The following is a 27,339-nucleotide window of genomic DNA, read 5'->3' as shown; positions in this document are numbered from 1 at the left end:
AAATAAAACAAAAACAGACTGTCAGCTTAACCCTAGGGGGTGAAATCTATTTCTACGTCTGTTTTCCAAGCATGACAAACAATGCTGAAAAGATGAGCACGAAGCAGCATGAGCAGAAACAGGAATAATAATGCACTCATTCATTGAGAATGGGTTCTGCTGTATAGAACTTTTCTGCATGCTGTCATTTTTTAATTACTGTTGCTGATGTTTTTATTTTCAATGAATCTAATCGAAAATCTACTTCACCATCCTCTTATTTCAAATGAATATTTACAGTATTCAATGTAATTGTCACAACTGTCACATATCTCAAAGGTTTTTACATAAGGCTTAAAATATTTAGTTTTATTTCTTTGAACAGTTAGAAGTTTGTAACAGGTTCTGTCTCTGTTATCAAGCCAGGCATTCACACCTGAATCATCAGTTCTGACCTGAACCAGAAGTCCCATAACAAAAGACTCAACCTATTATAAAATGTCTTGCTCTGACACGTTTTGACAGGTATATAGAATCAACGCCAAGCAACCATATTGGACAGGAGTTGAAAGTCAATAAATTTCCTACAACTGCTCCCTGAGCAATGATTATACCTTCTACTGTAAGTCAATAACAAGGCGACCCTCAAAGCAAAGAGGCAGTGAATACAGCTCACAACGCTGAAGACAAACTGTTCTTATTTAAGGAGGGAAAAACACACCTTGAGGTTTATGTATCCAGTCCCATTGCATTTCATAAACAAGTGCTCGGTCTACAGCCTCCAACACCAGAGCGATGAGCCATGGAAAGTGTCCTGAATTGTGTCTTTCAGCTACTTTTGTAACGGCTTGAATTGTCTGGGTTCCCTTTGAATTGTCTGGGCAGCAGGTGCAATCTTTCTTTCCTGGACTGAACAAACACAGGTCAGCTCCCTTTCCTGTATCAGAGGTCAGGGGATGTCTTGACACAGGACACAATCTTAAATTCAAAGAAGTAACCACAGCGAATTCTTCTTTATCATTTATAAAATAGTTCTACAGAGGGGCTCACTGAAACACAATGTGAGGACTTCATTCCAGAAACCAAAGTGCTGCTGTTTCTGCTTTTTTTTTTCCTTAGCTTGTTTCCTTCTCTTGTTTGAAAAATTCTAACAAGTACAAACTAACAAAATTACTGAATAATCACCCTTCTGTATTTAGCATATTGTATTCTATACATGATGTGTATATTTTCATGGGTGCAATAGATTTTCACAATAAACTCACAAGTATCACTTCTGCAGTCTTCATGAGCCAAGAGAGTATTCGATATTCCACAGAATATTCACAGAAATGAATCTGACAACACACAGGTCTGATTCTTTGGGGCAACAAATGATTTCTGTTATATGCGGTTTACATCACCTAACAATATAGATTCTTGCCTTCATACAGAAAGACAGCTGGTTAATGGATTTGGCAGCCTGCCAGTTGTAAAGATGGAAAAGAGATTTGTAATTTAGAGGGGAAATTAACAATTTCTATGTTACTCAACTGTAACTTCAAACAACAAATTGTTCTCAACGTAGCTTGATACAATAATTCAATTATGTGGATTTAGCATGTTAGAGTAGTTAGTTTACTTAATTAGCATTCGCCAAACCCTTCCATGACTTCCGTTTCCCATTCATTTCTCATCATGAAGTTTTAGAAAAAGAAAAGTTATAAGATGATCTAGCAAATTGCTAAAAGCTTGTCTAAGGCATTATGAATTTGTGACCATGGAAGAATCTTAGGTGTCTAATTCAGTGGTTTATAATCCTAGTCCTGGTAACCTAAACACCTGCTGGTTTTCATTCCATCTCACCTTTCCATTCCATTTTCATTTTGTTTCTAGTCACAAGATTGTGATTTTACTTCACTTACAAAATACAACACTTAAAGCTACCAAGGGCAAAACGGGAACAAAAACCAAAAGGTGTTTGGGTCACCAGGACCAGGATTGGGACCCAATGCTCTAATTGCTTCAGCTTTGAAATCTTGAGCAAACATCCTCACTTCAATTAAGAATTCAAACCATTCTTAGAAGTGGCTGATCTGAGCGAAGCTCTCCCTCTCTGTGTGCTTAAAGCCTTACGGTTATACTTCACTGAATAAACAAAGTCCAGTCCTTTATTTTCCTGAAGGGTGGAAACACCCCCAAACTGCATCACACCCCCCTTTCCCAAGCAGCTCCATACCACTACTGTATCTGAATAATCCAGAATATCCATTAATGCATCTTGAAAGTGCAGTCACTGTGTGATCAAGGGCAGTATTTCTCTTGCCTGTGTTACAAACTAATGCAGTCAATCTAGTAAAAGCAAAATATTAGAAGTACACTCCTGTCAAAGTGTGTGGGAGTCAATCCCAATAAATGATTCCATTAAGGTCCACACAGTACTGAAGAGACTTGTTTCTTTATTTCTGTACCACACATCGTGGATATCTGTAATCGGATAAACTATTTCAAAGCTACAGGTAATGCTGCTATCAATAAGCTCCTTCTGACAAAGACTTGAGATGAGACACCATTCCCAGATATTGCATAAAATGTTTTAATATAGAGTCCACATTCATACAGTCATCTTTGATTTAGTACGACATTATCGGCCGATTATTTTAACACACACATCATAACTTGCGAGTAAATAATACACTAGTGTAGGTTATAATACCACAATATAAAAATTGAAAAACATTTAAGTAGTGCATTAAATTCAGCTTAGTCTTCAAATAATCGTTCAATCTTAAAAACACTGGTGTTTCAGGATAAGATTATAGAAAATACTTATTGAATATGGCAAAATACATTTCCCATTCAACAATTTTCCCTACAGTGACAGCTGAGCCTATCTCACACTTGTCCTCAGCTGTCAAAGTCACTCCAACAGTACAGGACTTACAGTAATATAAAACTGGGCAGAAGCAAATTCAGACTGAAGACAGGAGACATTTGACAACAGGAAATGTGTGCAGCTGAAAGTAATAACCAAACCAAGATCCTACAACACATTCACTAAAATCACATCTAGGTTCTCACATCTAGGACTCTTTTTAGGTTCTCATATACTGAGCTTTGGAATGGGTCTCTCCCAGAGATCTTTTACTACGGGAATCTTCCTACACCATTGACTTCCTCTGCTAACTTTTGCACTGAATTAGGAAGGCACTAATTTAGGGACACGTCAGAGAATCTCTGTTTACAGAATGCATTTCTATCTCATGTGTATCTCAGCCACAGCATATTTTTCACACCTTACCGCAACCTCCTCACCCATCATTTACAATGAGCAAATAGGCTACTTTCAGCTACGTATGCCCTGTATAAAGAAAATCAGAAGATAATTTTGGACAATGATCCTTTACAGGCAATTCACTTTTAAATCACAGGTGATCTTAACCTTGAACAGTCTCTCTCTTTAAGGGGGCTTTTGGGTAATTTACTTAAAAGCCATCAAGAAAATTAAATGTTTTTAAAAAGAAACACAAAGTCTAGATACAGAAGAACTGTACATGCCACTGTATCTAGTCAGGAGAGGCTGCAGTGGATATTCCTCTCAACTACAGCATGGTCTATAACTATAAACAAGGGCTCGTTCTTGGATCCATTGATGTTGAAAAGAAACTTTTTTTTTTAAAAGGTTCCTCCAACGAGCTGTGTTCTACAAAGAGGACACAGGAAAATTGGGTTTGCTTAAAGAACTGCTGACTTCAACCAAATCACTGGCCTCTTAATCACCTTTGGATCCATTTCAAATGAACTCTCCAGGGTAATCAACAATGAAGCACACTGAGGAGGCCAGTAGGAGGTTACATTGATTGGTTACATTGTATTTGTGCCAAAGGCAAGAATCACTTTTTGCATCATAGGAGTATTTGTGAAAATCCACACTATGTTTTCTATCAGCCTCACGGATCTGACTTCTGATATCTTGCACAAAGCACGCAACCCATTCTGGAATTGGGTAACTGTTCTATACTGCATCAGTATATGACAGAACCTAGGTCTCTTCAGCAGCTCATTGTAGGCATCTACAATCTATATGCCTACAATATCTATACAATTTTTTCCCTACAGAAAATGTCTGGCATAATAAATGGACACAAGTGCCTCAAACTGTGATTGATCTGAAGCATGCAGAACTTAAATTTAAAAAATAATGATAAATGTAACTATGTAAGAAAATGGTTACATTTTTTCTTTTTTTAAAAGGACTGCATAGACAAAGGGGAAAGAGTGCAGGAAACTGATGAGAACCATAAAACATCTCAATTGCAGTTTACATTGGTTCCTTTCTGCATTTTTCCTTCTTGTATTTAACCAGACTTGGCATTCAATGGGTAAATCATCTTTTCACCTGTGCCCCAACAATTCCATCACAAATGAGTCACTTGTGTGTAATTGTCAGCCACAAATGACCAATTAATCAAAACACTTAATACATGCAACAAATCAATATTAAATCGACATAATACATTCATAAACAGTGCTAATATACATATAAACTGAAAACACATCTTAAGAAAAGTAACAATTTAAACATGTTATACAAAATAATGGTGCTAAGGAATTCCCCATTATGAATGAACAAGAATTCACTATTTTATGTTTATAAAATACAAAGCTAAACATTTAACAAGCTTATTTAAAATGATTAAAAATTAAGAAGTATGCTGAGAGGTATTACAAACACAAAAACTGGGTATAGCATTGCAACAGCATTTGTTGATTTCTAATGCCTCTAAGCACATATATACAGTAGTATATTACCATTCTTTACAGTGTTATCTTTCAGAGTTTGATTTCAGCTACAGATTAAGCCTGTACACCATCTGTGATTTAGCACTTTCTGTTCTGATCTACAAATCCACCACCACACCTTGCCTGTTGTTTTACACTTTCTTAATCAGGGTGACTGGCAGTCTGTCATAATGCAATTAAAATGTCAGACATACTGTAGGAACTATTACGTGGAGAGATGTTTTTCTTTTTCTAGAAAACAAACATCAATTTAATTACACCTTATCAAATTCCCCTCTGCAATCTCAATGTTTAAGGACAGGAGGTTAAAATAAACATTAATTGTGAAGAATGATGCACGTTCAATCATCAAACCTAACTCCCCTGGAAATACTTTTTCTTCTTTTCCAAATTTGTCAGGGAATTGATTGCATAATGCCACAAGCAGCTTGATTTAGCTCTACTTAAAAGAAAAGCAAAATGAAGCTGGGGTAATCTTCTGCAAGTAACGAATATCATGCTGGATGTATCTGCATTAATGCTTTTCTACTTTCTAATTTAAGTTAAATTAATAAATATCTTGGGTGATGGTGGCCTGAGGCACTGCAGAAAAAGATTTAAAAAACAACTAATCACAAAATGTGTGAGAAGATATAACTGGAGTCTTACCCCTGTAACATTTTATGGGGTGTCATACTCCATTTAGATACAAAGTACCCGAGGAAAACATCATTTCATAGTGTTTAACCTTGCACTTTCCCTCTTTCCCCAAATATATTAATAAACATATTACAACCCAAAGTAAAGAGGCTTTGGTTTTAGTCTGCATACTGTAGGTTTAACATGTTTGTGGTAATATTTTGCATAAAATATATTTATTCTTGAAAAGCTACATAGAGTATGTAGTACAAAATTCAATAATCTAAGAATCAAATTAGATGTGATGGTTTACTGAGGTACAGTGTACTGTATATATTGTCAATACATAAATCCTATTTCAGTAAAAAAAAAGCAGGTTTCCAAAGTATCTTTAAATAGATCTTTTGGGGGCGGATTGGGAGAAATGAATAGAGTGATCAGACCCACTTCAGGTTTTGAACACTTCCAAACAATCAAGTGAAAGACACTCAACAAGACAGTTGACAATTAACATGAAATGTTAACAGTCCTCATCATACTGCATTCACATACACACAATGTCAAAAATGGCAGCGGCAAATAGTCATTAATACTCAGAAACACTCAAAGAACTGAATCGCTGCGTTTGAATGAAATAAATCCCTCTTTCCCATTGCGCCAATGAAGAACTAGAGCAGTGGAAATGAGCTCTGTACACCCTTTCCAAAAACACAAATTCTAAAGGGCTTTCTGTCCAATATGCTCACTAATTCTCGCTTGTTTTTCCCCAACTTTTCTTCCTTTTAACCGTGTGGTTGTGTAAAGCGTTGGGCTACCGGCCACAATCGATCACTGACCTTGCAGAAGGGGCTCGGATGTTCACCCACGAGCTGTACGTGCTGACCATCATTTTTATTGCAGATGCTTTTCGAGTCAGACATCCGTGTCAAAGCACCAGATTTCCCCCTTTTTTCTCAGCCAACTTCACAGTTCATGCACGGTTTACAGTTTATATCTTGCATTATCACGATCATTAAGCTCAAAAGGCAACAAGCCCGAAACCGCGAAGCTATTGATGTTAACACACGTACAACAAAACGGACATGGGAAGGGATTTAAAACATATTTCACAATGTTTTTTTAGATTCCAAAGGTTAATCAACTTTTTTAACATTAAGAGAATTATAATGATTCTGTAAACCGCAATGTTATTTTACTAGGACATCATGACAAAGAGGGAAGAGAAATTAGAGATCATTCTAATGTGGGTCACAGCAAAACCACACCCCTGTAGGCAGCCACTATGATTAGTTACAGTTTATAGTCGCCATGTTTCTGGAGAATTCAATTACCCAAGAAACTTATATGTGAAGCAGGAAAACATTACATTTAGTTTCTGTCAACGTAAACGTTTCTCTGAGATTTCTACGCCAGGTCTGAGGTACAACCAGAGGCACCAAAGCGCCGAAAAATAATTATACAAACCGTCCACCTTTACTTTTCAGAGGCATTCTTAGAGGCTCGAAATGCGAAGGCAAGGGTTCTAGACAACACTGTAACACCATTCCACAAAACAGCATAACGTTAGCTTATCAACTCGACGCCTGTCTGCTGGGGATATAATGTACATAACTCTTTACTCGTCTGTCCAAAAGTATGACTACGTCTCTGCAGCTGATGTAAAAATGACGGCGTTTCGCTTGAAATTATCCATTTTCTACACGGTGGTACGCTGGGGCTCTGGGATTGGAGTAGTGGATTCTAACAGGCTGAAGAAGCTCATCAGGAGAGCAAGCTCTGTCATTGGGTCTGGCCTAGACCCCCTGGAGGTAGTGGCTGAGAGGAGAATGGTGTCCAAACTAGAGGCCATCATGGACAACGTCTCCCATCCCCTCTATGACAGACTTGCAGGAATGAAGAGCACGTTCAGCAATCGACTGATCCATCCACGGTGCGACAGGGAGCGCTACAGGTCATTCTTGCCTTCTGCCAAGAGACTGTACAACACATCCACCTTGCGTCTGGGCAGAGGCAACATTGACAGTGACCTGTTTCTGGACTGAACGGTAAACTGATACATTATTCTCCCCCCCATTTACAAATGCTTTTGTGCAACATATTTATATTCATATTGTGCAAACAACTGTGTACTGTTGTGGTGTGTGTGTGTGTGTGTGTGTGTGTGTGTGTGTTCTGGACGGTGAGTAACCTCTTAGTGCATTTCTCACTGTACTGACTGTATTGTATTATTGTATCATTCTTTACACTGTTGCCATGTTAAGCTGCTGTTGCACTGTAATTTCCCTCAAAGGACCAATAAAGTATCTATCATCTATCATACAGTAATGGACTCCAAATACCCATTGGTTATAGTAGTTGCCCCAGTGTTTTAGTCTGGAGTGTCATCTGCGGCAAATGTATGAATTGCATAAAGTAATAAAAAGCAAATATCTTTGATTTGTACACCAGGGCCATTTTCGTTTTCTCTACTTTTGCAAACCCAAAATCACTTAAGATGCTAGCAATGGATATTCAATCAATCATCGTTCAGGTGGGAAAACAAGGGATGACGCCCTGGCGGTGTTAAAAACCAACTTATCACACTGCACACAGAGCCCAGTTTAAAAAGGGTTTGCAGCCTAAAAAAAGTCCCTCTCCTGAAACTGTTTTGACTTTGGTGAGTTTTGTATCTATCCAGTCAGATCTACCTTTCATTATTCCTCATGCCCGTTTTCACGTGAAATGTGTTAAACAGATTATATATTATAATCCCAAAATCACCCCCCCCCAAAAAAAGGCTCGTTGCGGTGTGTGGTTTGGGGCTTTGCGGGGGCTTGACTGCGCTTTTAATCCACTAACCTCGGCGTCACATCATCATCATCATCTCGGGTCTGCTGTCCTCCAGGGGAAGAGACGCGCCTGCGCCTTCCTGCAGCTCTGAAAGAGCTACTGTCAGACTCGAGTGTCTGAACCGGTGGAAAATAACGGACCCTGTGCGGAGCTTACAGGAGTAATGTCAGACTTCCAAAGGTCGTGGTACAAGGTACGAGGTCGGGGTAGCCAGGCTAGGTCAGTAAACTAGAAGTCGGGCAGCGGGGTATCCAAATCCAGAAGAGATAGGCAGAGTAAGGTCAGGTATCCAGAAATCGAGGTGTCCAAATCCAAATAACACCTGAAGAAGGCTCCACGGCCGAAACGTTGTGTTCTTTCTTCTTTTTTTTTCCAGCATGGAATAATCCTATTACTTGTTCCAAATCCAAATAACGCGCGTAGAGACAGAATCGTGGTCAAAGGCCAGCAAGGTCGGTATTCAGTAAACAGAGACAAAATCACGCACACAAGAGAAAGTGGAAGGCTCTCTCAACAGTGAAGGGGTGTTTATGAGAGAGCCGTGAGTGACTGACTGATTGCTAAAAGCGGCGCAGGTGTGCACGCCGGGAGGCGCACGGGGATTCAGATTCGTGACAGGGGCAGAGAAAGGTGTCAGCACACGCGTGGAGGACTCCAGGCGATATCCTTAACTGACCTTTCAACCCAGAACAGATAAATACGAATTAATAAAAATCCCCCCCCTCTACGGTGTACAAGAGATGTTCATCACCAAAGATGGACCTGATTTTTTTTTTTTATTTGGGAAATAAAGAAACACATAAACAAACAACAGTCCAGCGTGCACTGGCTATGTATTAAAAATGTAATTTATCTCTCCGACTGCCCGTCAGCTCTCCGGCTAGGCTGCGACTTCTTACCAGACAGTCAAGACAGAAGGGAGATGAACCAATAACTGAAATGAAGGACAGCTGAGAATTCCCCGCTGAGGACAGACTCGCACAGACAGGCGAATATGAACGCGGAGGGGGGCAGCTGAAGGGCTCCCCGCAGCGCCGGTGGACAAGTACGCGTGAGGGTGGAGGGGGAGAGGAACTCCTCCGGCGGAGCCAGCTTCGAGCGATCACCTTTAGAAAAACCGAATATAAATATTAAAATTGCGCTGGGCCGCTATTTCAATGGTTTTGTCACAGGAATTAAAAAAAGGAATTGATTAAATATTCGGACGCCCGAAGCGCCTTGTTCAACCAATTAGGAAAACTTCAGACTGCGAGCGTTTTAATACTTTTTTTTTTAAATTACAATATTTTGTGTTCACGAAAGGAAGGTTGAAAGTCCTTTGTGATGCGGGCAATTTGTTTAAATAATATTTGTTCGTTTTCCACGTCTTCTACTCAGGGGGTGCCGCCGGCTCCTGAGTCCTCTGGCTGTCCGTACTGGCTGAGTTTAATCCTACAGGCTCAAGGAACTCTCCAGACGGGTTCACCAGGACTTAGTGTAGCTGTTAGCTGTAAAGCAACTAAAGTGCTCCTTCACTAAAGCTTGCGCGTCTTCGATTTTCACACTAAGAAATGATTAACGCTGGCTCATATGGAATATTCGTCCGGGCAGGTGCTTCGTTGTGTCTACGCCATTCCGCACCTTGTTTTCAGGTCCCTCAGTTAGGATCTTTAAGTATCCTACTCCATTTCACAATCCTCTATCGCATGCACCACGCTGCAGGTGTTCGATCACCTGGGCTCATCGCTCCAGAAGAAGAAAACCCAATCTTGGGGCACAGCGATTAATGGCTCATCCATAACATCTCTCGTTTCCTTAAGCACAAACAGTAGAGCACCATCAGGCCCCGAAGAGTTGTTAAGCTTAAGCGCTTATAATGCCTGTGACACTCACTTCTGTGATACAATTCATGTAGAACTTTGTCTGAATTGCCTCCACAAGATAAAGAATTAAGAGACTAACTCTTAACGCACAGCATCACAGCTTCCTAACGGCTGCCTCACCTCTGTGGGGATCAGTCTATCTCTTTTAAGCTACAAGCACTTGTGGCTAAAAGGTAAAACATTAGGAACACGTATAGCCTTTTGGGAATCCCAGGCTGCTTTGCTCAAAAGCCACAGCAAGCTTCTCGGGATACAGGCGTCTGTACGAGACCCTAAGGAAGAGGCAGAGTGCAAAAACAATGGGTCGCGCTGGATAAGCAAGAACTTTGTTTGACCAGAAACCACAAGGATGGTAACAAAAGACAGGTGGCCCATGCAGCATGGGCTGGGCAGCCTGTTCCACACTTCCACCACCCTTGGTGTAAAGAAACCATAACTATTCTGCTTTCCCAAAGAACTGTTTCAAGACCAATTTAAACCCACAGCACATCCACCCGCTTGCCTGTCAAGTTTCTGCTCTACAATTAAAAAAAGCAGACATCCACTGTTTCCACCAAGCTTATTTAATGATATTTGAACACTTTTTTTTCTTTTTAAGGCCCAGAATCCTCCCCTCCCCCAAACAAAATTCAAATAAAAAATACACAATTTTGTCTTCTTGCTTTGTTCTTGAACAATATATCAGCTTGTTCAAATTACATAGAATCTCTCCACTAAAAGAGCTATTTTACATGTTGTTTAAAACAGTGAACCAAAGAGCACATGATGATAATAACAATAATAATATAATAATATAATATAATAATGCCTCATAAACGTCTAGACAAAAAGATCAATAAAAATACAGATTACATTAATATTTTTAGGAATACTTTGCGGAGTCCTTTATTTCTTTTTTTTTTAGTAATTTCTGTTAAAATAATAAATGATTGTATGATGTAGAAAGCAGAAAAAAAACAACACACAAAAACAAATTAAAAAATAATTAGGAACGTATCTCATCGTCTTTCTTGTTCTGAGATGCAGTGATGGTCAGAATTGTACAATTTTTACACAACATGATCCCCGAGCTCCCTGCTCCGCGGTTTCCGTGTTTCGGGGGAGCGATGGATGAGTCCGCGCCCGGCGGCGGGCTGACAGCGAGGCACGCAGTCTCTCCCCCCTTTATTTTTCCTCCTTCGTCTGTGAATGAAAATATCTATAGTAGCCCATTTCCGAAGGACCCTGTACAGTAACGCGATACAAAAGACAAAGTAACAAATGAAACACACAGCAACCGATTCCTCCCTCCCCTCTCGCTTCTCCCCCTGGGTTAGTAAAGGCAAGGGCACAACTTTAAGGGCTGTCCTGACTAGAAAGATAGTCAATGCATTGACAAACTATCAAACGGGGTGAACGGAGACGCTGTGCAACCCCCCCACACACAGACACTTTCTTAAGCTTGGAGCGACACCTTGTGGTTGACAGCTGTAAATTCATCCTGACGTGGAAATGCCCCTAACGCAGGCAGAACTGCTGGAAGAAAGCCCACCCACAGCGCAGTACACACAGACAATACCGTCTTAGGGGAATCCGTACTCTTCAAAAAACAGCAATAAAGCTTCCAACAAAGAGATTTTTCCGTTCCCTTTCACCTCGAGCTTGTTACGCCCAAGAGGCGAAATTGTTCCAGGGGCAGTTGCTTCTGACTGAGCATCAGACAACTGAAAAGACGGGAGCGGGCCCTCACGAACAGCGCCTCTAAGTACGAGACCCCCCGGGATTCCCCTGCCCCTGACTCGCCTGCCCGCTCGGACTCGGCGAGGACACGCAGCCTCCGCACCGACGGCCGCGCCAAGCCGGAGTCGAACCCGGGACCCACGCGCTCCGGTGACGTCGGCGCGCTCCCTTGCCCTGCCCCACCCGGCGCGAATAAAAACGCGGTGGCCGACGGAACCAGAAGATCAGTCGTACAGTCATCAGCTGTGTGCGAAATACTCACTTTTACAACAACAAAAAAATACTGCTCGACATCTTCTGCCAGTCTTTGGCAACCAGGTGGGTTTGTCAACAGCCCAGGCTTAGTGATTAAGAACTGAATTAAAGTGGAGGAAACCCTACAAGATCCCTTCGCTTTTTTAAACATTTTATATAAATATAAGAACGGGGTGCAACAGGGCTGGCTGAAGAAAGTTGTAATGAAAACGCTTTTAAAATGACGCAGGGGAGGGAGTACAATTAAATGCAGTGTGTATTATTCCGTCATCAAACCCGCTAGTTTTCTCCAGGCCCGACCCCACACCTGGGCAGGACGTTCTTCATAGCTCTGCTCGGCACAGTCGTGCCCTTAGGGAACTACAGCAGTGCAAGATCCACTTCAGACCAGCTTCTCACAAGGCTAGCGCTTGTGCCCGACAGGCAGGGCACAGAGACAACCAAGGCTGCCCTCTAGAGTTCAGGAGGCCACACAGCACCCCAGAAACGGGATGGTGGAAAAGGAGATTCAGAGTTCTTTAAAAAAATCAAATAAAATTAAAGTCAAATAAATACATCTTGGGGTAAAAAAAACAAAAAGAAAATCTAACGACGTTATTATCAGATTATGTGTTTCTCCTCTTCTTGTTCGATTTGGTAAGTTCTTTCTCCGAGCAGAGGGGGGTCTTCAGGGAGGACTGGGGGGTGCGCTGCTCAGGCTGTCTTCCCTGATTGCCTGGTGCAGGCGTAACAGAGGAGAGACCGACGGGCGCTTCTCTCGCGCCTTCCTGCCCCCCCTTGCCCCCCCTTGCCCCCCCCCCTCCCTTCAGGAGTGGAAGGAGGGGCCGCGCCGCAGTGCCAGGGGTTGAGCCGGTATGTCCCCTCTGTCCCTCCGGTCAGTCGTCCGTCTGGGCGGGGTGCAGGGGCTGGCCATCCTCTGCCAGCACTAACTCTTGTCTGCATGGAGCGGAGACAGAAAGAGGCCTTGTTAGGACTTGTGGGAACCATCACCAGTAAAAGGGAGGGACTACAGCTTCATCGTATTGGCTCATCGGCCGCACTGTTAATCCTCCAGCTGAGCTGCATGACCCCTGGGTGAAGGATCGATCTTATTGTCATCTCATCAGGCGCAAAGGGAAGCAGAGCAGTGAAGACTAATTCTACCGCTCAAGCCTCAAGGTGCAGCAGGAAGATCAGGCTTCAAACACTCAATGCTAATATAAATAAACCGCACACCGGGCACAATATTTCAGAGATTCTTCAACTGGTCCTGTAACGGCTAAAGAAGATGAGTCAACCAAAAGCAGCCACTTGTTTCGAAACAAGAAATGGCAAAAAATACCCCTCAGATCCCAGAAGCACTTAAGATACACCGGCATCTACAACAGAATGGGAACCAATTCCATGATTTATGCTATGCCGGTTCCTACACACCAGGCCTGTACTGTAAACTAACAAGTCTAATACCCTCCAGTGGCTACTGTTATCAGACACAGCTTCTCCAACACTAATATACATAAATCAATGACTTTTACAGCTTGTTTTTTATTTGGCTCGCAAGTACTGCATTCAGTAAAGCAGTAAAGCCAGACAGACGCGTATGATTTATCCTCAAATGCAAAAAGAGCGAGAGGAGAGGAGACAGCACGCTTACAGGAATCAGACAGAGCCCCTCAAAAAAACAGGAGCAAAATAAAAACAGCTGTTGTTTCAATTAACTAATTCTAAGCATCTTTGAGGTCTGCTATAGAGAGGGTGTGCTTTACTCTGTACCAGGCTCCCAGTTCCCTGAAATGTTATAATTACACTCTTCAGTGCAATTAAACAGCTGAATGCATTAATTACACTCTCATTTCTGAAAGTTTACATCAACCTGGTAATTGCAAAGTGACAATTTTACAAACGCTACAACTCTTTTTAAAGAGGTAGAAACTGAGAGCTCAAAACTGACATATATGCAACTGTGACATATGTCTACTAACTCCAAAGGTGCCTGGAAAACACTTGATCACTTTTCTACATTCTGCTGGAACAAGGGGTTTTTCCAAAAGGGGTTTTGGATGGACGACTATGCTATTGACAATCAGAATGTCAACATGGGAGTAATTGTTTCTGGTTTTTACGTAGAACCCTATGTAACTCCAGAATGACAGCGCTGTCCAATGAGTTTCTGTATCAGCTGTCCTCTTTTAACCCTGACAGTGTCATAGCACACTGACACCACACGGTGGCGCTGAAGGCAGAGCACAGCTGGTGACGTCTCCGAGCCCAAGAGCAGATTCTGTACCTTTGTGTTCGTCTGTGTCAGAAGCTGATCCTGCCAGCCTTTGGCATAGTAGGTTATACTTGGTCTCCACCTCCTGTTAAAAGAGAAAGCAGGTCAAATGAGGGTCTGGGTGCTCCCAGCTAGGGCTATTCAACTGTGGCCACTGCATACTGCTTTCCTGCCCAAGGCCAGCTCCTTGATTATGGAACTCATAATTAAATAAGCAGCCACAAGCTGCATTAATGCCTCTTTAATAATGCAGAATGGAAAAGAGTTCACATTGAGTCTTGCAGCACTCCTTGCCAGCAGACCAGGGGACTTCGCCTCTATATAGCCAGTAAGACTGCACCCGAACACTGAACATCCTCTCTCACATGCATCAGGGCTACTACTACAGCGACAGACGGCAATACGAGCTGAGCAACATGCGTACCTGCAGCGACAACAGAACAGGTCTTAACAACCCTGGCAGCTGGGAAATAAAGTGATGTTTCAACAGCATTAAAAGCCCTACGAGTAGAACAAAATGTCTGGGTGCGAACCGTCCCATCAATTTGTGAAACTGCTTTAAGGCTGTCTCAGATTCCTTTCTGTTTGTTGTGTACTGATCCAGCTGGAAGGCGAGTAATTCAGCACGAGGCAGAGAACCGGGCATGGGCTCAGAGCTGTACCACAGCGCAGGCCACCATGCTTCTGTGGTTCGCTGTGGTTCATGGAGAAGCACCATTGAAGCATGCAAGGCCCGGCTCGGCCCCGCGCCCCTGCGCCCCACTCCCAGAAGGCCCGACGAGTACCTTGAGATGGTGCAGGCTGGCCTGCAACACCCGGATGTGCGTCATGACTTGTCGGCCGAAGTCAGGAGCGCTGGCGGGCAGCGAGGACGGCGACAGCAGCTTCCTCAGGTCGATGCCCGCGTCGCCGGCTGACCCCCGGCGTTCCCCCAGCTCGCCGGGGCCGCCCAAGAGGCCGTCGTCGGTACTGCTCTCCCCCGCCCCCTCGTCGCCCTCCAGCACCAGGTACCTGTGTGCTGTACAGGCAGAGACCATTCCTAAGCTGGGCTCTGCCACAGCTCCCGGCCGGGTCTGACAACACAAAACAGCTAGAAACGGAACAACACCTGCCGCTATCAGAAGAACTCAATCGAAGAGCGACACAGAAACCTTGCTGAACTCTAGTAACGCGCCGCAACGCACAACAGTACTCTTCATTAAGTATAAAGCAACCACACACCATCTCTCCATCTGGATGAGGGCTTTTCCTCCATTTTCTAGATAGTCTCTAATGAAAGAGGACTCACAAGAGTCCCGTCTCTCTAGGATCCCCAGCGTTTGCTGTAGAAACTCGCAGTACCTGGTACCTGCTGACCTCATTGACAGGTTAACCTCCGAAAAGTTCAGAATAAGAAACTCTGCTGGGTGTCGTATGAATTCAGCGTTAAGTGGTGGATATTTCAGGCCCCTTTGTTTCATATCTGATGCTGAAAAGGTTAAACAGAGGTATTTGACAGCTGTTTTGTCAGAAACCTGATCAGGTGAAACCTTCTCGAAACCCAAGCCGAGCAAAAAACCCCGGAAGAGCAGAGCCTGGATTGGCTCACCGTAGTTCTCCGACGGCTCGAAAGCCCCCTCCGCTGCCTCGCCGGAGGCCGACTCCCTGCCCGCCTCGCCCTCCCGGCTCTGCCTCGGGCCTCCGGCCGGGCCGGCGCCGCCCGCGCTGGGCTCGCCCGCGCTGCTGTCCGGGGAGCGGCCCGCCGCCACGGGCCCGCGCAGGGAGGTGGTCCGGAGGAGCCGCCCCGAGCAGGGGCGCCCTTGTGGGGCGTCTGGGGGACCCCTCTCGCCCTCCAGGAGCAGCTGGCTGAGCAGAGCCTGCTTGAGCGCCGCCACTGAGACAGAGGGAGACACGCAGAGGGTCAGCGCAGCCCCGCTCCGCAATACAGCCACCCACACACACATCACCAGGTTTTGCCTTGGCTTGCTAATAGTATTATTATTAATTATTATTATTATTATTCCTATCTCTTAGAGAAACACCCAGGGACTTTTAATGACCACAGAGAGTCAGGACTTCGGTTTTGTGTCTCATCTGTAGGGCGGTGCCATTTTACAGTGGCATTTTACTTGAATTATAGTGTCCCCACATCATTAAACTGGGGCATTACTGGTTCCTCTAATACTCTAAAGCTGCCTTCGCTTCCCCAGGAACTGGCCAGGCTCACACCTACTGAGCTTAAGTGGGCTGTCAGCTGTGAGTTGCAGGGTGAAGTGAGCCGAAATGTCTCAGAAGTATCCGTCTCCCTGTGTATCTAATTATTCGTGTACACATACATGGTGTGGGTTTCCAGTAGTTCTGCACACAACAGCGGCTTCCACTCACAGCTCTTAAGGGCTTCCTCAGCTCTTGCAGGGGAGGGCGGGAAGTGAAAGGCAGCCAGTTCCTCATCATCAACGGCCACACCTTGGCGTGACCTTTGAGGCAAGAATGGTAGCCGATCATCTAGCTCGGGATCCAGGTAGGGCCCCTCCTCCTCCTCCTGCCCCGCCTCCTCCTCCTCCTCATCTGATTTGAGCCCCTCGAAGGGGGCGGAGTCGGAGGGCGGAGTCTGCAGCATCCCGGGGGAGGCCACGCCCACATCTTTCTCTGTGGCACACCAGTAAAAACAATTGGGAGTAAGACACACATCGGTACTATTACTGGCAAAACTAACGAAGGAAGCAGTTGTGTATCCCAACAAAAACTGGTCTGGCATGAAGAAGCAAAATCATCACACCATAGTGATATAAAAAGGTCCAAATGTAGGTGAACCGCTACAAACAACAGTTTACTGCACGACTCACAGCGAAGCCACATAAACACAAGTGCACAGAGGAAATGGGAGGGCAGCATGCAAAGGAGTTTCAGAGAAGGCTTGTTCCTCGGGGTCACCTGGGGACTGGACGCTGGCCGTGGATATGTGGTCCGAGTCTTTGCTCAGTTTGTGGTGCGCAGTGGTGCTGATCAGGTCAGCGTCATCTCGCTCGCTGCTGAAAGAGACAGTGCTGGGGAATTAGACATCTCACACTTTCAAAACGCCAACGCGTGATCTCTCCTTCTGCTCATCGGCTCCTTCTACACCTCCAAGACAGAACGTCTCACAACTGCGAGTAACAAGACCTTGCTTCTTTCAAAGAAATCTCTATATCTAAATAAGAAAAAATGGTGCTGGGAAAAAGCAAAAGGCTCTTTGACTTATAAACAAGACATACTTTAAAGAACACAAATATGTGGTAACTTGTAAGTGTGGAAACTGCAGTAATAAAAACAGGACAAGTTACTTCCCGGCTTCTTTGATTTTCTTTTTAAGGGCTGCAAGCTGACAGCTGACAGCCTGAAGTTTTGAATCTATCACTGCAAACGCACTCTCAAGATCAGATAAGGAGAAAAGCAGAAGGGCTTACTCAGGCTGAGGTAAGGGTATGACATTGTGTGGCTTTGTTTTCATGGAGTCGGCCCTCTGCGTGATCAGGTACTGCCACCTAGTGGAGAGAGGAGGAGAGGAAGGTAAGTGACAGGCCTGTGGTGACGAGATCACTGCGCGAGCGTGGCGGTGGGGCACACTCACGTTTTCTGCTCTGACACCGTCTGAGCCATCAGCTCGTAGATCTGAGCCCCGTTGTCCGACATGGAGAGCACAAAGAATGACTTGTTATCTGTATGGAGACAAGAAAGGGCCAGATCCAGGTCACCCACAGAAAACCAACAGGGCAGCTCCGAAAAGCATGATCTTGACGGCCAGGTTCAGCAAAAGCCCAGCATTCGCGGATGTTCGGCACCTTGAAGTCTTCAGGAATGGAAAATGGCATGGCTCCTCTGCTTGTGAAGCAGGCATTCTGTTGTAATATTTGTGCTATAACTGCTAACTACAGTATTTCAGAAATAATGTCTTGGTAGTATTTATAAAGAAAATGAATACTAGAAATAAAAAAAACATTGTATTCCTGCTATAATTCAAGTTATTGCATGTGCAAGGTTTCTGCAATGTTATAGCTCACTCCGTGTTAAGAGATCTTCTAGATCTACTAGATTTCTTTCCTAGTAGAGTGATTTTCTTACATCTTGTTTTTATTAATACTGTAAATGCAGCATTGCTGTACTGCAATGAAGTTACAGCACAGTAACAACAGACAAGAATGTAAATGTGTACTCACTCCCTTCTCACTCAACCATATATCACTGCCCTGCTCCTGCGGTTTGTCTGATTCTCTTTCTTCTCATTTATCGTGTTATTCTTTCCCACAAGACATGTGAGAACTGAGACTGAGATATTTTTCACAACACTCACATACAGGTATTACTCTGATAACAGGCCTACACCCACCACACATCCCATGCTTTCTTGACAAAGACCGAATGACTAAACCCTAACCCACGATGCACTGCTGCATAAGCTCGTGAACTCTTCTTTAACCAAGCTGGGACTGCAGAGACCGACGCAGGTCGTGTGAAGCAGATTTACGAGATGAAGATGCGCAAGGGGGGCGCCTGCATTTACTCTCCCACCGCGCAGCTCACCAGGAGGCGATTCTGGTCTGCTAATCTGAAAAAAGTGATCACAGAGAATCTCGTGCGAGTAGGCGAAACCGCTAATGTAGAACTCGCAAATAGCAAGGTGGTACTGTCATTATTTTTGCTGCAGCACACTGCTGTCAAATTCCACAACTTCCTACTGAGAGGGTGGAAACCATGATGCTCTGTGAGAAGTGTAGAGACCTCGGCGTGCCAGCAGCAGCGAGGAGCCAGGAGAAGGGCACGGCGGCGGCTCACCTGTGGCCACCGAGCGCACCAGGACGGTGTTGAGCTTGATGATGGGGCTGAAGATGTGCTTGGTGTCCGCGGTGCCGGCCAGGTTCTTGCTGTGGCACTTGAGGATGAGCCGCTCGTCCTGCTTCTGCAGGAGCACGAGGATGTCCTCCAGGAGGAGCGTGTACAGCTCTGGAGGGGGCGAGGGAGAGGGAGAGGCGGAGGGAACATCAATAGCTGTACAGGTTTCGGGAGGATTTTCACAACGCCGGGGCAGAACTCAATCCGGGAATCAGAGCTCAGTTTCTGCCCTGTTATTTAAGAACCTCGCACTAGAAAAATGAATCTTCGGAGCTCCGATTCTCTATCTTGTCATTTGCAGTTGTCCCCCCCCTTATATTACCCACTCATGGATGGGGACAGACACTGATCACAAGCCAAGCGAGTCTTAAAAACAAGGCAGTGTAAAGAGACAGACAGCGTTTACAGGCAATATGCACTAAGTGTAGAAGCAACAAAAGGTGCAGAAATAATGTTAAATGTGTAATATTATTACTGATCTAGTTCTAGAAACTCAACATGAAAATCTGCTCTGTGAGTGACAGATTAAATCCTGCAGTGTCCTTTGAGGGCCTACCGATTGTCTTGTCCTTGTTGACCTTCCAGGACAGAGGTCCCTCATGGATCATCTTCCGCTTGGTCAGGTCAAGATTCTGATGGAGGAGGGACAACGGGAGATTTCATCAAGGCAATTCCCAGTGACAGGCAGAGCTCCCCAATTCCAAAACTCTTCCGCCCCCTCCCACCACACTCTGCGGCACTTCCTAGAGAACTCAAGCTCTGACTCCGATGTGGAAGAAGCAGGAGGAATTCTGAAACTGAGGAATGTTAAATTATTCCAAATGTATTCCAAGATCTCGTTTTCTCAGATGGAGTGTTACTGCTTAAACCTTAAAAAACCTTTTTAACAGAAACCTTAAAAGGAAATTCTCTCGGAGCTGGTGTTGTACTGAAAAGCTAATGGTGTCCCAGGACAAAAAAAAACCTGAAGCCACCTTTGTCCTTTTCACCCCCCAATCTAGGGAACCCACTTCTTAGGGCAGCTCCCAGTCTTGAGTTCTGTTTTAACCAGAGCGTTAAAGAGCTGAGGGCAACACTGTCATCTCTGTTAATGCTGCAGTCAGCCGACCTGCCAAAATCAGAAACATTAGCCTCAGAATTAGGCTTCTGGGAGAGCTTGTCACGGATGTTTAGCGCAACAACCACCACTCTTTTATTAGATTATATTATATACTGATCTGTAAAGAAGAAGCCCTTATACTGAGGAAAGGATGAAGGATGCCTTGGTGTTTAACGTCATTCAGGAGGTCTTGCACCTCACTGTTCCCCCCCTGGTTCTTACCTTGAACTCCGAGATCATGGGGTACTCGCTCTGCTTCAGGGAAGAGAGGTCCAGTCTCCGCTGGTAGTCCTCCAGTCTCTGAGAGAGAGATGGACAGACACACATCAGCACCACAAAACTGCCCACCACTGCACTATACTAAAGCTCCTTTACATGGAACAGTATTAAACTGTCTCGAAAATCCTTGGGTTTGATTTATCTTATTCCAGTTCCAAAACATACACCACTCTACAGTGCTATAAGTGCATCATTTTCATTACAGCTACATTTCTAATTGAAGTTGTAACATATAATTCACTTTACCAATTATTACCAATTACTTTGGTAAGAAACAGCAGATAAACACACACACACACACACATTGCCTGGCTTTTTACATGACATTTAAATGCACAGTGCTTTTGTTAAACTGGGCTGAATGAGCATCACAGTGTGAAGATCTTGGAAGATAGGGTGTGTGTGTGTGTGACTGTTCAATGAATACTTCAGTTTAGTTTTCAAAGGGTATTTCCCTCCCACAAGCAGGTGCCCAGTTTGAGCTGCTGTAACTAACTCAAGGTTTTTGGAAAAAGAAAGATTTTTGCGCGGCCCACGGTTTCATCCTGAAGCCACAGGCCTTGCAGTAAGACGTCCTGCAGGATGGCTGGACAGGGGCTGGGCGTGTTGCACTGCCCCCTGCTGGACACCCCCTACCTGCTTGTTCTCCGACTCCTTGACGGCCTGGTTGACGTAGTTGAGGATCTGTCGGCAGCACTCGCCAGCCCTCTTCACCTTCTCCCTCTCCTCCGCGTCCTCTGCACAAGGACAACAGCTTTAGCGGACACAGAGCCTTAATTCTGACATGGCACCTCATAGGGCTTTGGGAAAAACAAGCCAAAGTTATGCCAAGGAAAGAGACAAGTTAGAGCACTATGCTGTCTGGACACATCTGTCTGCTGCTCCACCCAATCCTGCCTCTGCTTAATGATGTCACATCTGGCCACTGAGGGATTCGTCAAATGAGACATCCTCCCATTGACTGCTTCTTAATATGCTCGTCGGCTGTTAGACCAGAGACATGTGTCTTTCATCTTGCGTGAGTATTGTTGCAACGAGCTCGGCACGCCTGCGAGTTCCTGGAGTTCCTCCATGGCAGAGACAGGCAACTCAAGTGTCAACTTGGAGTTGCTACTGGAATTTTCCATTTGCAATTAATTAAGATCCGTACAAAAAACAGGTGATTCAATTTATTTTCCAAATAATTAATGGAATGGGAATGTAGCTTTTTTAGCAGCATCTGTATCACCCTGAAACTCGCGACTGGCAACCAACTCAACGGGTGTGAGCCTGGTCAGTACCTGGACGCGAGACCTCCTGAGAAAAAACAAGGTTGCTGCTGGACTAGGTGTAAGTATGACCAGTAGGGGGCGCACACCCTGCGATCTGTGTGGGTCCTAATGCCCAAGTATAGTGATGGAGACACTATACTGTAAAAAGGCACCATCCTCCGAATTAGATGTAAAACTGAGGTCCTGACTCTCCATGGTCATCAAAAATCCCAGGGCGTTTCTCGAAAAGAGAAAGGGTGTAACCCTGGCATCCTGGCCAAATTTCCCCCTGGTCTTTACCAGTCATGGCCTCCTAATAATCCCCATCTCTGAACTGGCTTTATCACTGCTCTCCTCACTGAGAGCTGGTGTGTGGTGAGAGTACTGGCGCATCATCCAGGTGGTGGTGGATGGGATCCCCATTACCTGTAAAGCGCTTTGAGTGGAGAGTCCAGAAAAGAGCTATGCAAGTGTAAGGATTGGTAAGAATTATAGAGCACTTGTCAGCCCACTCCTAAACATTTCACTGACTGTGAGAAGTACTCCAGGGCTGATGAAGTAATCAAAGCGCTTCCCAGAGACAGTGTGAGAGTGAGCGCCTCTTGGAGCAGCACCAGCCAGGCCCAACCTGTGTTCTTGGCGATGTTCTCCAGCAGCAGGGGGTACTTGGTCAGCCTCTGCATCTCCACAGGAATGATGTCCTTCAGCTGCAGCCTGCGACACAGCCGGTTGCTCTCCGCCTCCTGCAACACAGACCGCAACGGCACGGTCAGGGCAGGCCGACTCCACCGACAAGGCCAGAGCCCTGCAGACCACACCGGGGAGCACAGAGCTTCATGGATGGACCCAGGGCATCCGAGTGCCACTACCAGCAGGAAACACAAGCTGATAACTTTGGATATACAGCAACACATAGATAAGGACAAAATACACAAGTAGCTCTGATAGGGCTGCTTTTCAAAGACCACGAGTGCTCCTTTTTCACTCGTTTCCAATCCTGGTCCTGGTGACCTACACGTCTGATGGTTTTCATTTGATAACTGAAGCCTTAATTGACCTAAGAAGTTGCTTCACTGGAATATTTGCATTATGTTTCTAGTCATACGTTTGGGACTTTACTTCACTTACAAAATACAGTGAAACAAACAGTTAACTTATTTTTCTTATTATTAAGTAAACGGAGGGTTTAACTGGGCATTGAGTACTTTCACACTTCCCCTTGAGGACTTTGACAGATCCACTCTTATCAGCTTCACAAGATGCTGCCGAGCCAAACCATTAATAAAAAGTTTAAGTACCATACCTGGTTCCCGCCAAGCATGTATTCTGCTGAGAGAAAGGAATGGTGACGCACTGTGAAAGTCAATCTCCCAGCTCAAGCCCAAGCGTCGGCACTCACCTGCATGAAGGCCGTGAACCGAGAGTCCTTCTTCTTCGTCTTGATCAGCTCCAGAGCGAAGGGCTGGTTGCTGCAGAAAGTCCCGACCGCCCGCTTGATCTTCTCCTCCTCCCCGCCGCTGAACTGGAAAACCAATCCCGACACATCCAGGTCAGGCCGGCAGTCGCCACGGCAACGCTGCCCCCCCCACCCCCACCCCGTCGCCGGAGTGACGCCTCATTCGCCCAGCCTAAGGCCCAGTGCCGCGCGCTCACACACAGGGCCGCGTGTCAGCCCTAGAGACACTCCCCCAGCTCCCACTGGGGAGAACTGACAAGAGCTTCCCCCAATGAGCGCCTGCCTTTTTGAAAAGAGTCACGGAGGAAATAAACATTTTTAATTTTAAAAAAAAGTACAAAAAATCAAGACTAATATCATATGAACATATGGACACAGTTATCACATATATCATAAACATATGAACACAGTTTCAAGGAAGAGCAGATTTTTGCTGCCGTGCAAAACATGCTCCCCTTCTTTTTTTCCCCCAAACAGAAAACAAATTTAATTATCCAAATCACATTTAAGCAAACGGTAGCGGAGCCGCAGAAGAAAAGACCACTTTCCCCCAACACCTGATTAGTGTTCTGTATATCTGGCTCTCTGAATCCGAGCTGCCGCACAAAGCCCAGAACTTTACACTTCCTCTCACCCAGGACAGAAGGTCATCTCCAATCTGGTCAATCACAGACGTCTCGTTTTTCTTGCGGATTGTCACCATTTGTTCGCTTATTGAAACTACAAGACACAGAGAGGGAGAGAGCATTACTACGCAGCAACCAGCAACAGGATCCAGACAGGAGGCAGAACAGTATCTATAACAAGGCCTAGTGATCGTACAGGGTCTATAAAGGGGTACAGCATGATGTTTAACATCAAAAAAAAATTGGGGGTGCCCAGGCACAGAGCTGGGACGCGGATCGGATCTGGGGGGTGCCCAGGCGCAGAGCTGGGACACAGATCGGATCTGGGGGGTGCCCAGGCGCAGAGCTGGGACACAGATCGGATCTGGGGGGTGCCCAGGCGCAGAGCTGGGACACGGATCGGATCTGGGGGGTGCCCAGGCGCAGAGCTGGGACGTGGCTGACTGTACCGTGCAGCTGAAGGATCTCCTCCAGGTTGGCGAAGATTTGCTTGATTTCTCCGAGGGACAGGATGGCCTCCTGAGAGAGCTTCTGGTAGAAGACGCGGTCCAGCACACGCAGCATGCGCAGGTGAGCGCGCTCCGTGTAGAACAGCTCTGTCAACGGCAGCAGCCTGGGGTCAGAGGTCAAGGCGAACCACACGCACGCGCCCTGCGCTAAGGGCCATTACAGTACTGGAACAGCAGAGGGCAGTGAGACGTAACACAGCATAATAATCGACTGAGCCCGATACTCGGCCATTCTTGCCAGTGGAATTACGTAATTAGATATTATTGAGTTGAATTATTGACAATAGCCAAATGACTGTCTTTGAGCTCTATAAAAATCTTCTGAAGGAAAAGACGAAACAGATAATGGGAGATGTAAGTCACCCCCTTTACAACAGGTTGCGTAGCTATAACAGAATGGGGAGCAGCCTTTGCAACACAAGATAAACACCAACAGACACAGAAGCTCTTTGGTTCCTGCAGCAATAATATTGTGCAATAACACTGTCAAATGAGCACTTCCAGTGCATTTACAATCCCATAAATGCTAAAATGTAAAGACTCAATGTAGTATTGTATGATCTATCTTCTATCTTGTTTTTCTGTACTTGTATGCAAGTCTTTTTCTTTTAAAAGGTTGTGACAGATATATTGACAAATGATATTCCCAGGTTTGGGATAATATGGGTCTTCTAATCTTCTATCAAGAAACAGCTGGATGACTGGATTGACCAATTTATTAGGGTGTTGGCCCATATGGCCTCCTCTTGTTTGTAACCCATTTGCAAAAGAAGAACGAACCCAGGAGAGCACTTGGAAAATCTGGTTATAGTGCTAAACTCACAATCTTTCAGGTGCAGACTGATGAATAAACAGGGGATCACAGCAACAGAAGGTTTTAGGTGCAAGACAAACTAGGTCCCACTCTAGGTCTTTTTTTTCCCAGTACAGGTTTCCAGGTTGCTCGCACTGCCTTGTTGACGAGACCAGACTCCTACACGACCTTTGACCTCACCATTAATGACTTCCTGCCTCTTGATCTCGTGGGGCGTCAGGCCGGCCAGAACCTCCCGGCTCACCAGCTGCTGCCAGTTCGGTGGGTCCAGCTCAGCGTCGATTTCGTAGCACTGGTCATCCTCACTCTGCACCTCGCCGCCGCTTAGCGTGTCCATCCTGACAGGGCAGCGGAGGGAGAGAGAAGTGAGCGAGGCTGCGCGGCCCGGAGGAAGCCCCGAAGAACCCCTGCAGATGCTAGCCGAACTGCCGCGGATAATTAATTAATTAAATTCATTAATTAAAAAAAATTTAAACAAAATTTCCCAAACGCCGTTACAGCCCTGGAAAGATCAAACTAAATTTAAAAACAAAAGCAAGACGTCACCTTCTGATGGCCTTGGGGGTGCCAACCTCCAGGGTTCTGCAAAGAAACACAGAGATTCAGTCACTTCAGGACTGACTTGGTTTCTTTTCAGTCACAGGGGTCACAGGTCACATGAAGACTGAAGGGGCAAGAAGAAATACCATTCAAACTCTCCCCCCCCCCTCTCCAAACACGATTCAAGCAGCATCACAGACCATACGAAGCTGAGTTCTGCTGTTCCAGCTCTAACGCTGCTTATTCACAGCTCCCACTGACGGCTCTCTCCGTCACTCAGTGCCCAGTGGGAGACTGACAGGGACAGGCCTGGCCAGCAGCACAGCGAGGAAAGAGTGGACTCAAGCTCAGCAGCTTCGGGTACCTCAAGCACCAGCTCACACCAGAGCACAATGCATACAGTAAACACACATTTTACCCTAAGCTACGTATTAGTCTGACAAACTAATAAGGACAGATGATATGCTGTTGCCTTACTGCTGTTTTTAATCAAGCAGCTTGTTCTTACAGCAGAAAATTACATTTAACCACAATTAATGTGATAGTGTCACTATGAGCAAGCAAGAACAGATTCCCTTCGCAGGCTGAACACAGTGACTCAAAACGAAAAACCGACAGCTCTGTGACATAGAAGAGAGCCCCCCCCCAGACTTACCACGAGAGATATACCCCCTCCAGCCTTCAGACGGGAGAAAGGAAAGTAACAACAGCGTATGAAAAGAAAACATCAAGCCATTTCAGGAGGCAACATCGAAAGACAGGCAGAGCTCTGCTCCATCCTCTGGCGAGCTCTCGAAATAAAGTCAGAGCTGGAACAAATATAGCCTCGGGTGGCTTGGTCTGGCCAAACATTTCTCCCAGGCCCCTGTACAAACTCAGCTCCAGTAACCCAACACCCGGCATGCTGTTGTTTCAACTAATGTGGACTTGGCAGCCAAACAAGATCCTTCGAAAAGCTCCACCCAGAGCCTGCGTCACCACAGACAGGGGGCTGCCCGCAGTTCGCTCACAGAAGGCCACGCTGGGGCCTGTGGTGACCACGCACTCGTTCGCTCGCAGGCAGAGCTCAGCCGCAAGTCCTCACCTGTCCACCTCCCGCTCCTCTTCCGGCAGCTGCTCGAAGCCGGGGATGTTGAAGTCGAAGACCGTGTTGGGGGTCCGGGGCAGGCCATCCACAGAGTCGCCCGGGTGCTGCCCCTCGCCGTGTTTGGGGGCTGCCGAGAACGGGGCCGCACCTGTCCAGGCAGCGGGGAGGGGGCGGTTAACTGGGGCCCAGACCCACTCGAAAGCAGGCGGGGTACAGAGAGGGGCAGGCAGGAGCACTCTGCTGCAGACTCAAGGCTCCGAGAGCAGGAAACTGCTCGAACTGACTGAGAGCAAACACAGGCCGAGGCAGAACCGAGCTTCCGATATTCCAGAAACTTGACGTGTTCAACTCAGAACATTACAAGAAAATTTTTTTTAAATCCCTCCAATTTCTATGCTCTACAGTCATGATGTACAAACACGTCACTAGAACAAAAGCAAAGAATGAACAGCAAAAACAAGAAGCCTGGCTGGACTGTGATTAGGAAATCTACACTAAACATCCAGTTGAATTAGAAAGAAAAATCCACACGT

General features: G+C 45.5%; 2 protein-coding genes across 6 annotated transcripts in view; both read right to left on the bottom strand.

Annotated features, from left to right (window-relative positions):
- grik4 (glutamate receptor, ionotropic, kainate 4) overlaps nt 1–8,644 on the bottom strand; it is a 312,974-nt gene extending 304,330 nt beyond the window's left edge. For both annotated transcript variants that reach the window (XM_069182439.1, XM_069182438.1), the window contains exons 1-2: nt 8,365–8,644; nt 8,218–8,295 (exon numbers count right to left, since the gene is read on the bottom strand). The gene's annotated coding sequence lies outside the window, so the exon portion shown is untranslated. The remainder of the gene's footprint in view (nt 1–8,217; nt 8,296–8,364) is intronic.
- A 1,973-nt stretch (nt 8,645–10,617) lies between these two features.
- arhgef12b (Rho guanine nucleotide exchange factor (GEF) 12b) overlaps nt 10,618–27,339 on the bottom strand; it is an 82,896-nt gene continuing 66,174 nt past the window's right edge. For 3 of the 4 annotated variants that reach the window (XM_069183009.1, XM_069183012.1, XM_069183011.1), the window contains 19 exons: nt 26,804–26,954; nt 25,726–25,761; nt 25,360–25,517; nt 24,306–24,452; nt 23,865–23,950; nt 23,174–23,296; nt 22,403–22,517; nt 21,161–21,261; nt 20,468–20,545; nt 19,703–19,778; nt 19,090–19,257; nt 17,888–17,975; nt 17,724–17,801; nt 17,212–17,309; nt 16,663–16,926; nt 15,887–16,171; nt 15,084–15,316; nt 14,311–14,383; nt 10,618–12,980 (listed from right to left, as the gene is read on the bottom strand). In XM_069183009.1, coding sequence (XP_069039110.1) covers nt 12,970–12,980; nt 14,311–14,383; nt 15,084–15,316; nt 15,887–16,171; nt 16,663–16,926; nt 17,212–17,309; nt 17,724–17,801; nt 17,888–17,975; nt 19,090–19,257; nt 19,703–19,778; nt 20,468–20,545; nt 21,161–21,261; nt 22,403–22,517; nt 23,174–23,296; nt 23,865–23,950; nt 24,306–24,452; nt 25,360–25,517; nt 25,726–25,761; nt 26,804–26,954 — 2,369 coding nt within the window. In that variant the 3' untranslated portion in view covers nt 10,618–12,969. The remainder of the gene's footprint in view (nt 12,981–14,310; nt 14,384–15,083; nt 15,317–15,886; nt 16,172–16,662; nt 16,927–17,211; nt 17,310–17,723; nt 17,802–17,887; nt 17,976–19,089; nt 19,258–19,702; nt 19,779–20,467; nt 20,546–21,160; nt 21,262–22,402; nt 22,518–23,173; nt 23,297–23,864; nt 23,951–24,305; nt 24,453–25,359; nt 25,518–25,725; nt 25,762–26,803; nt 26,955–27,339) is intronic. The other variant, XM_069183010.1, reaches the window with a different exon arrangement.

Source organism: Lepisosteus oculatus, chromosome 23 (genome assembly GCF_040954835.1).
Source record: "Lepisosteus oculatus isolate fLepOcu1 chromosome 23, fLepOcu1.hap2, whole genome shotgun sequence".
Lineage (NCBI taxonomy): Eukaryota > Metazoa > Chordata > Actinopteri > Semionotiformes > Lepisosteidae > Lepisosteus > Lepisosteus oculatus.
This window is presented reverse-complemented; position numbering and strand designations above follow the sequence as displayed.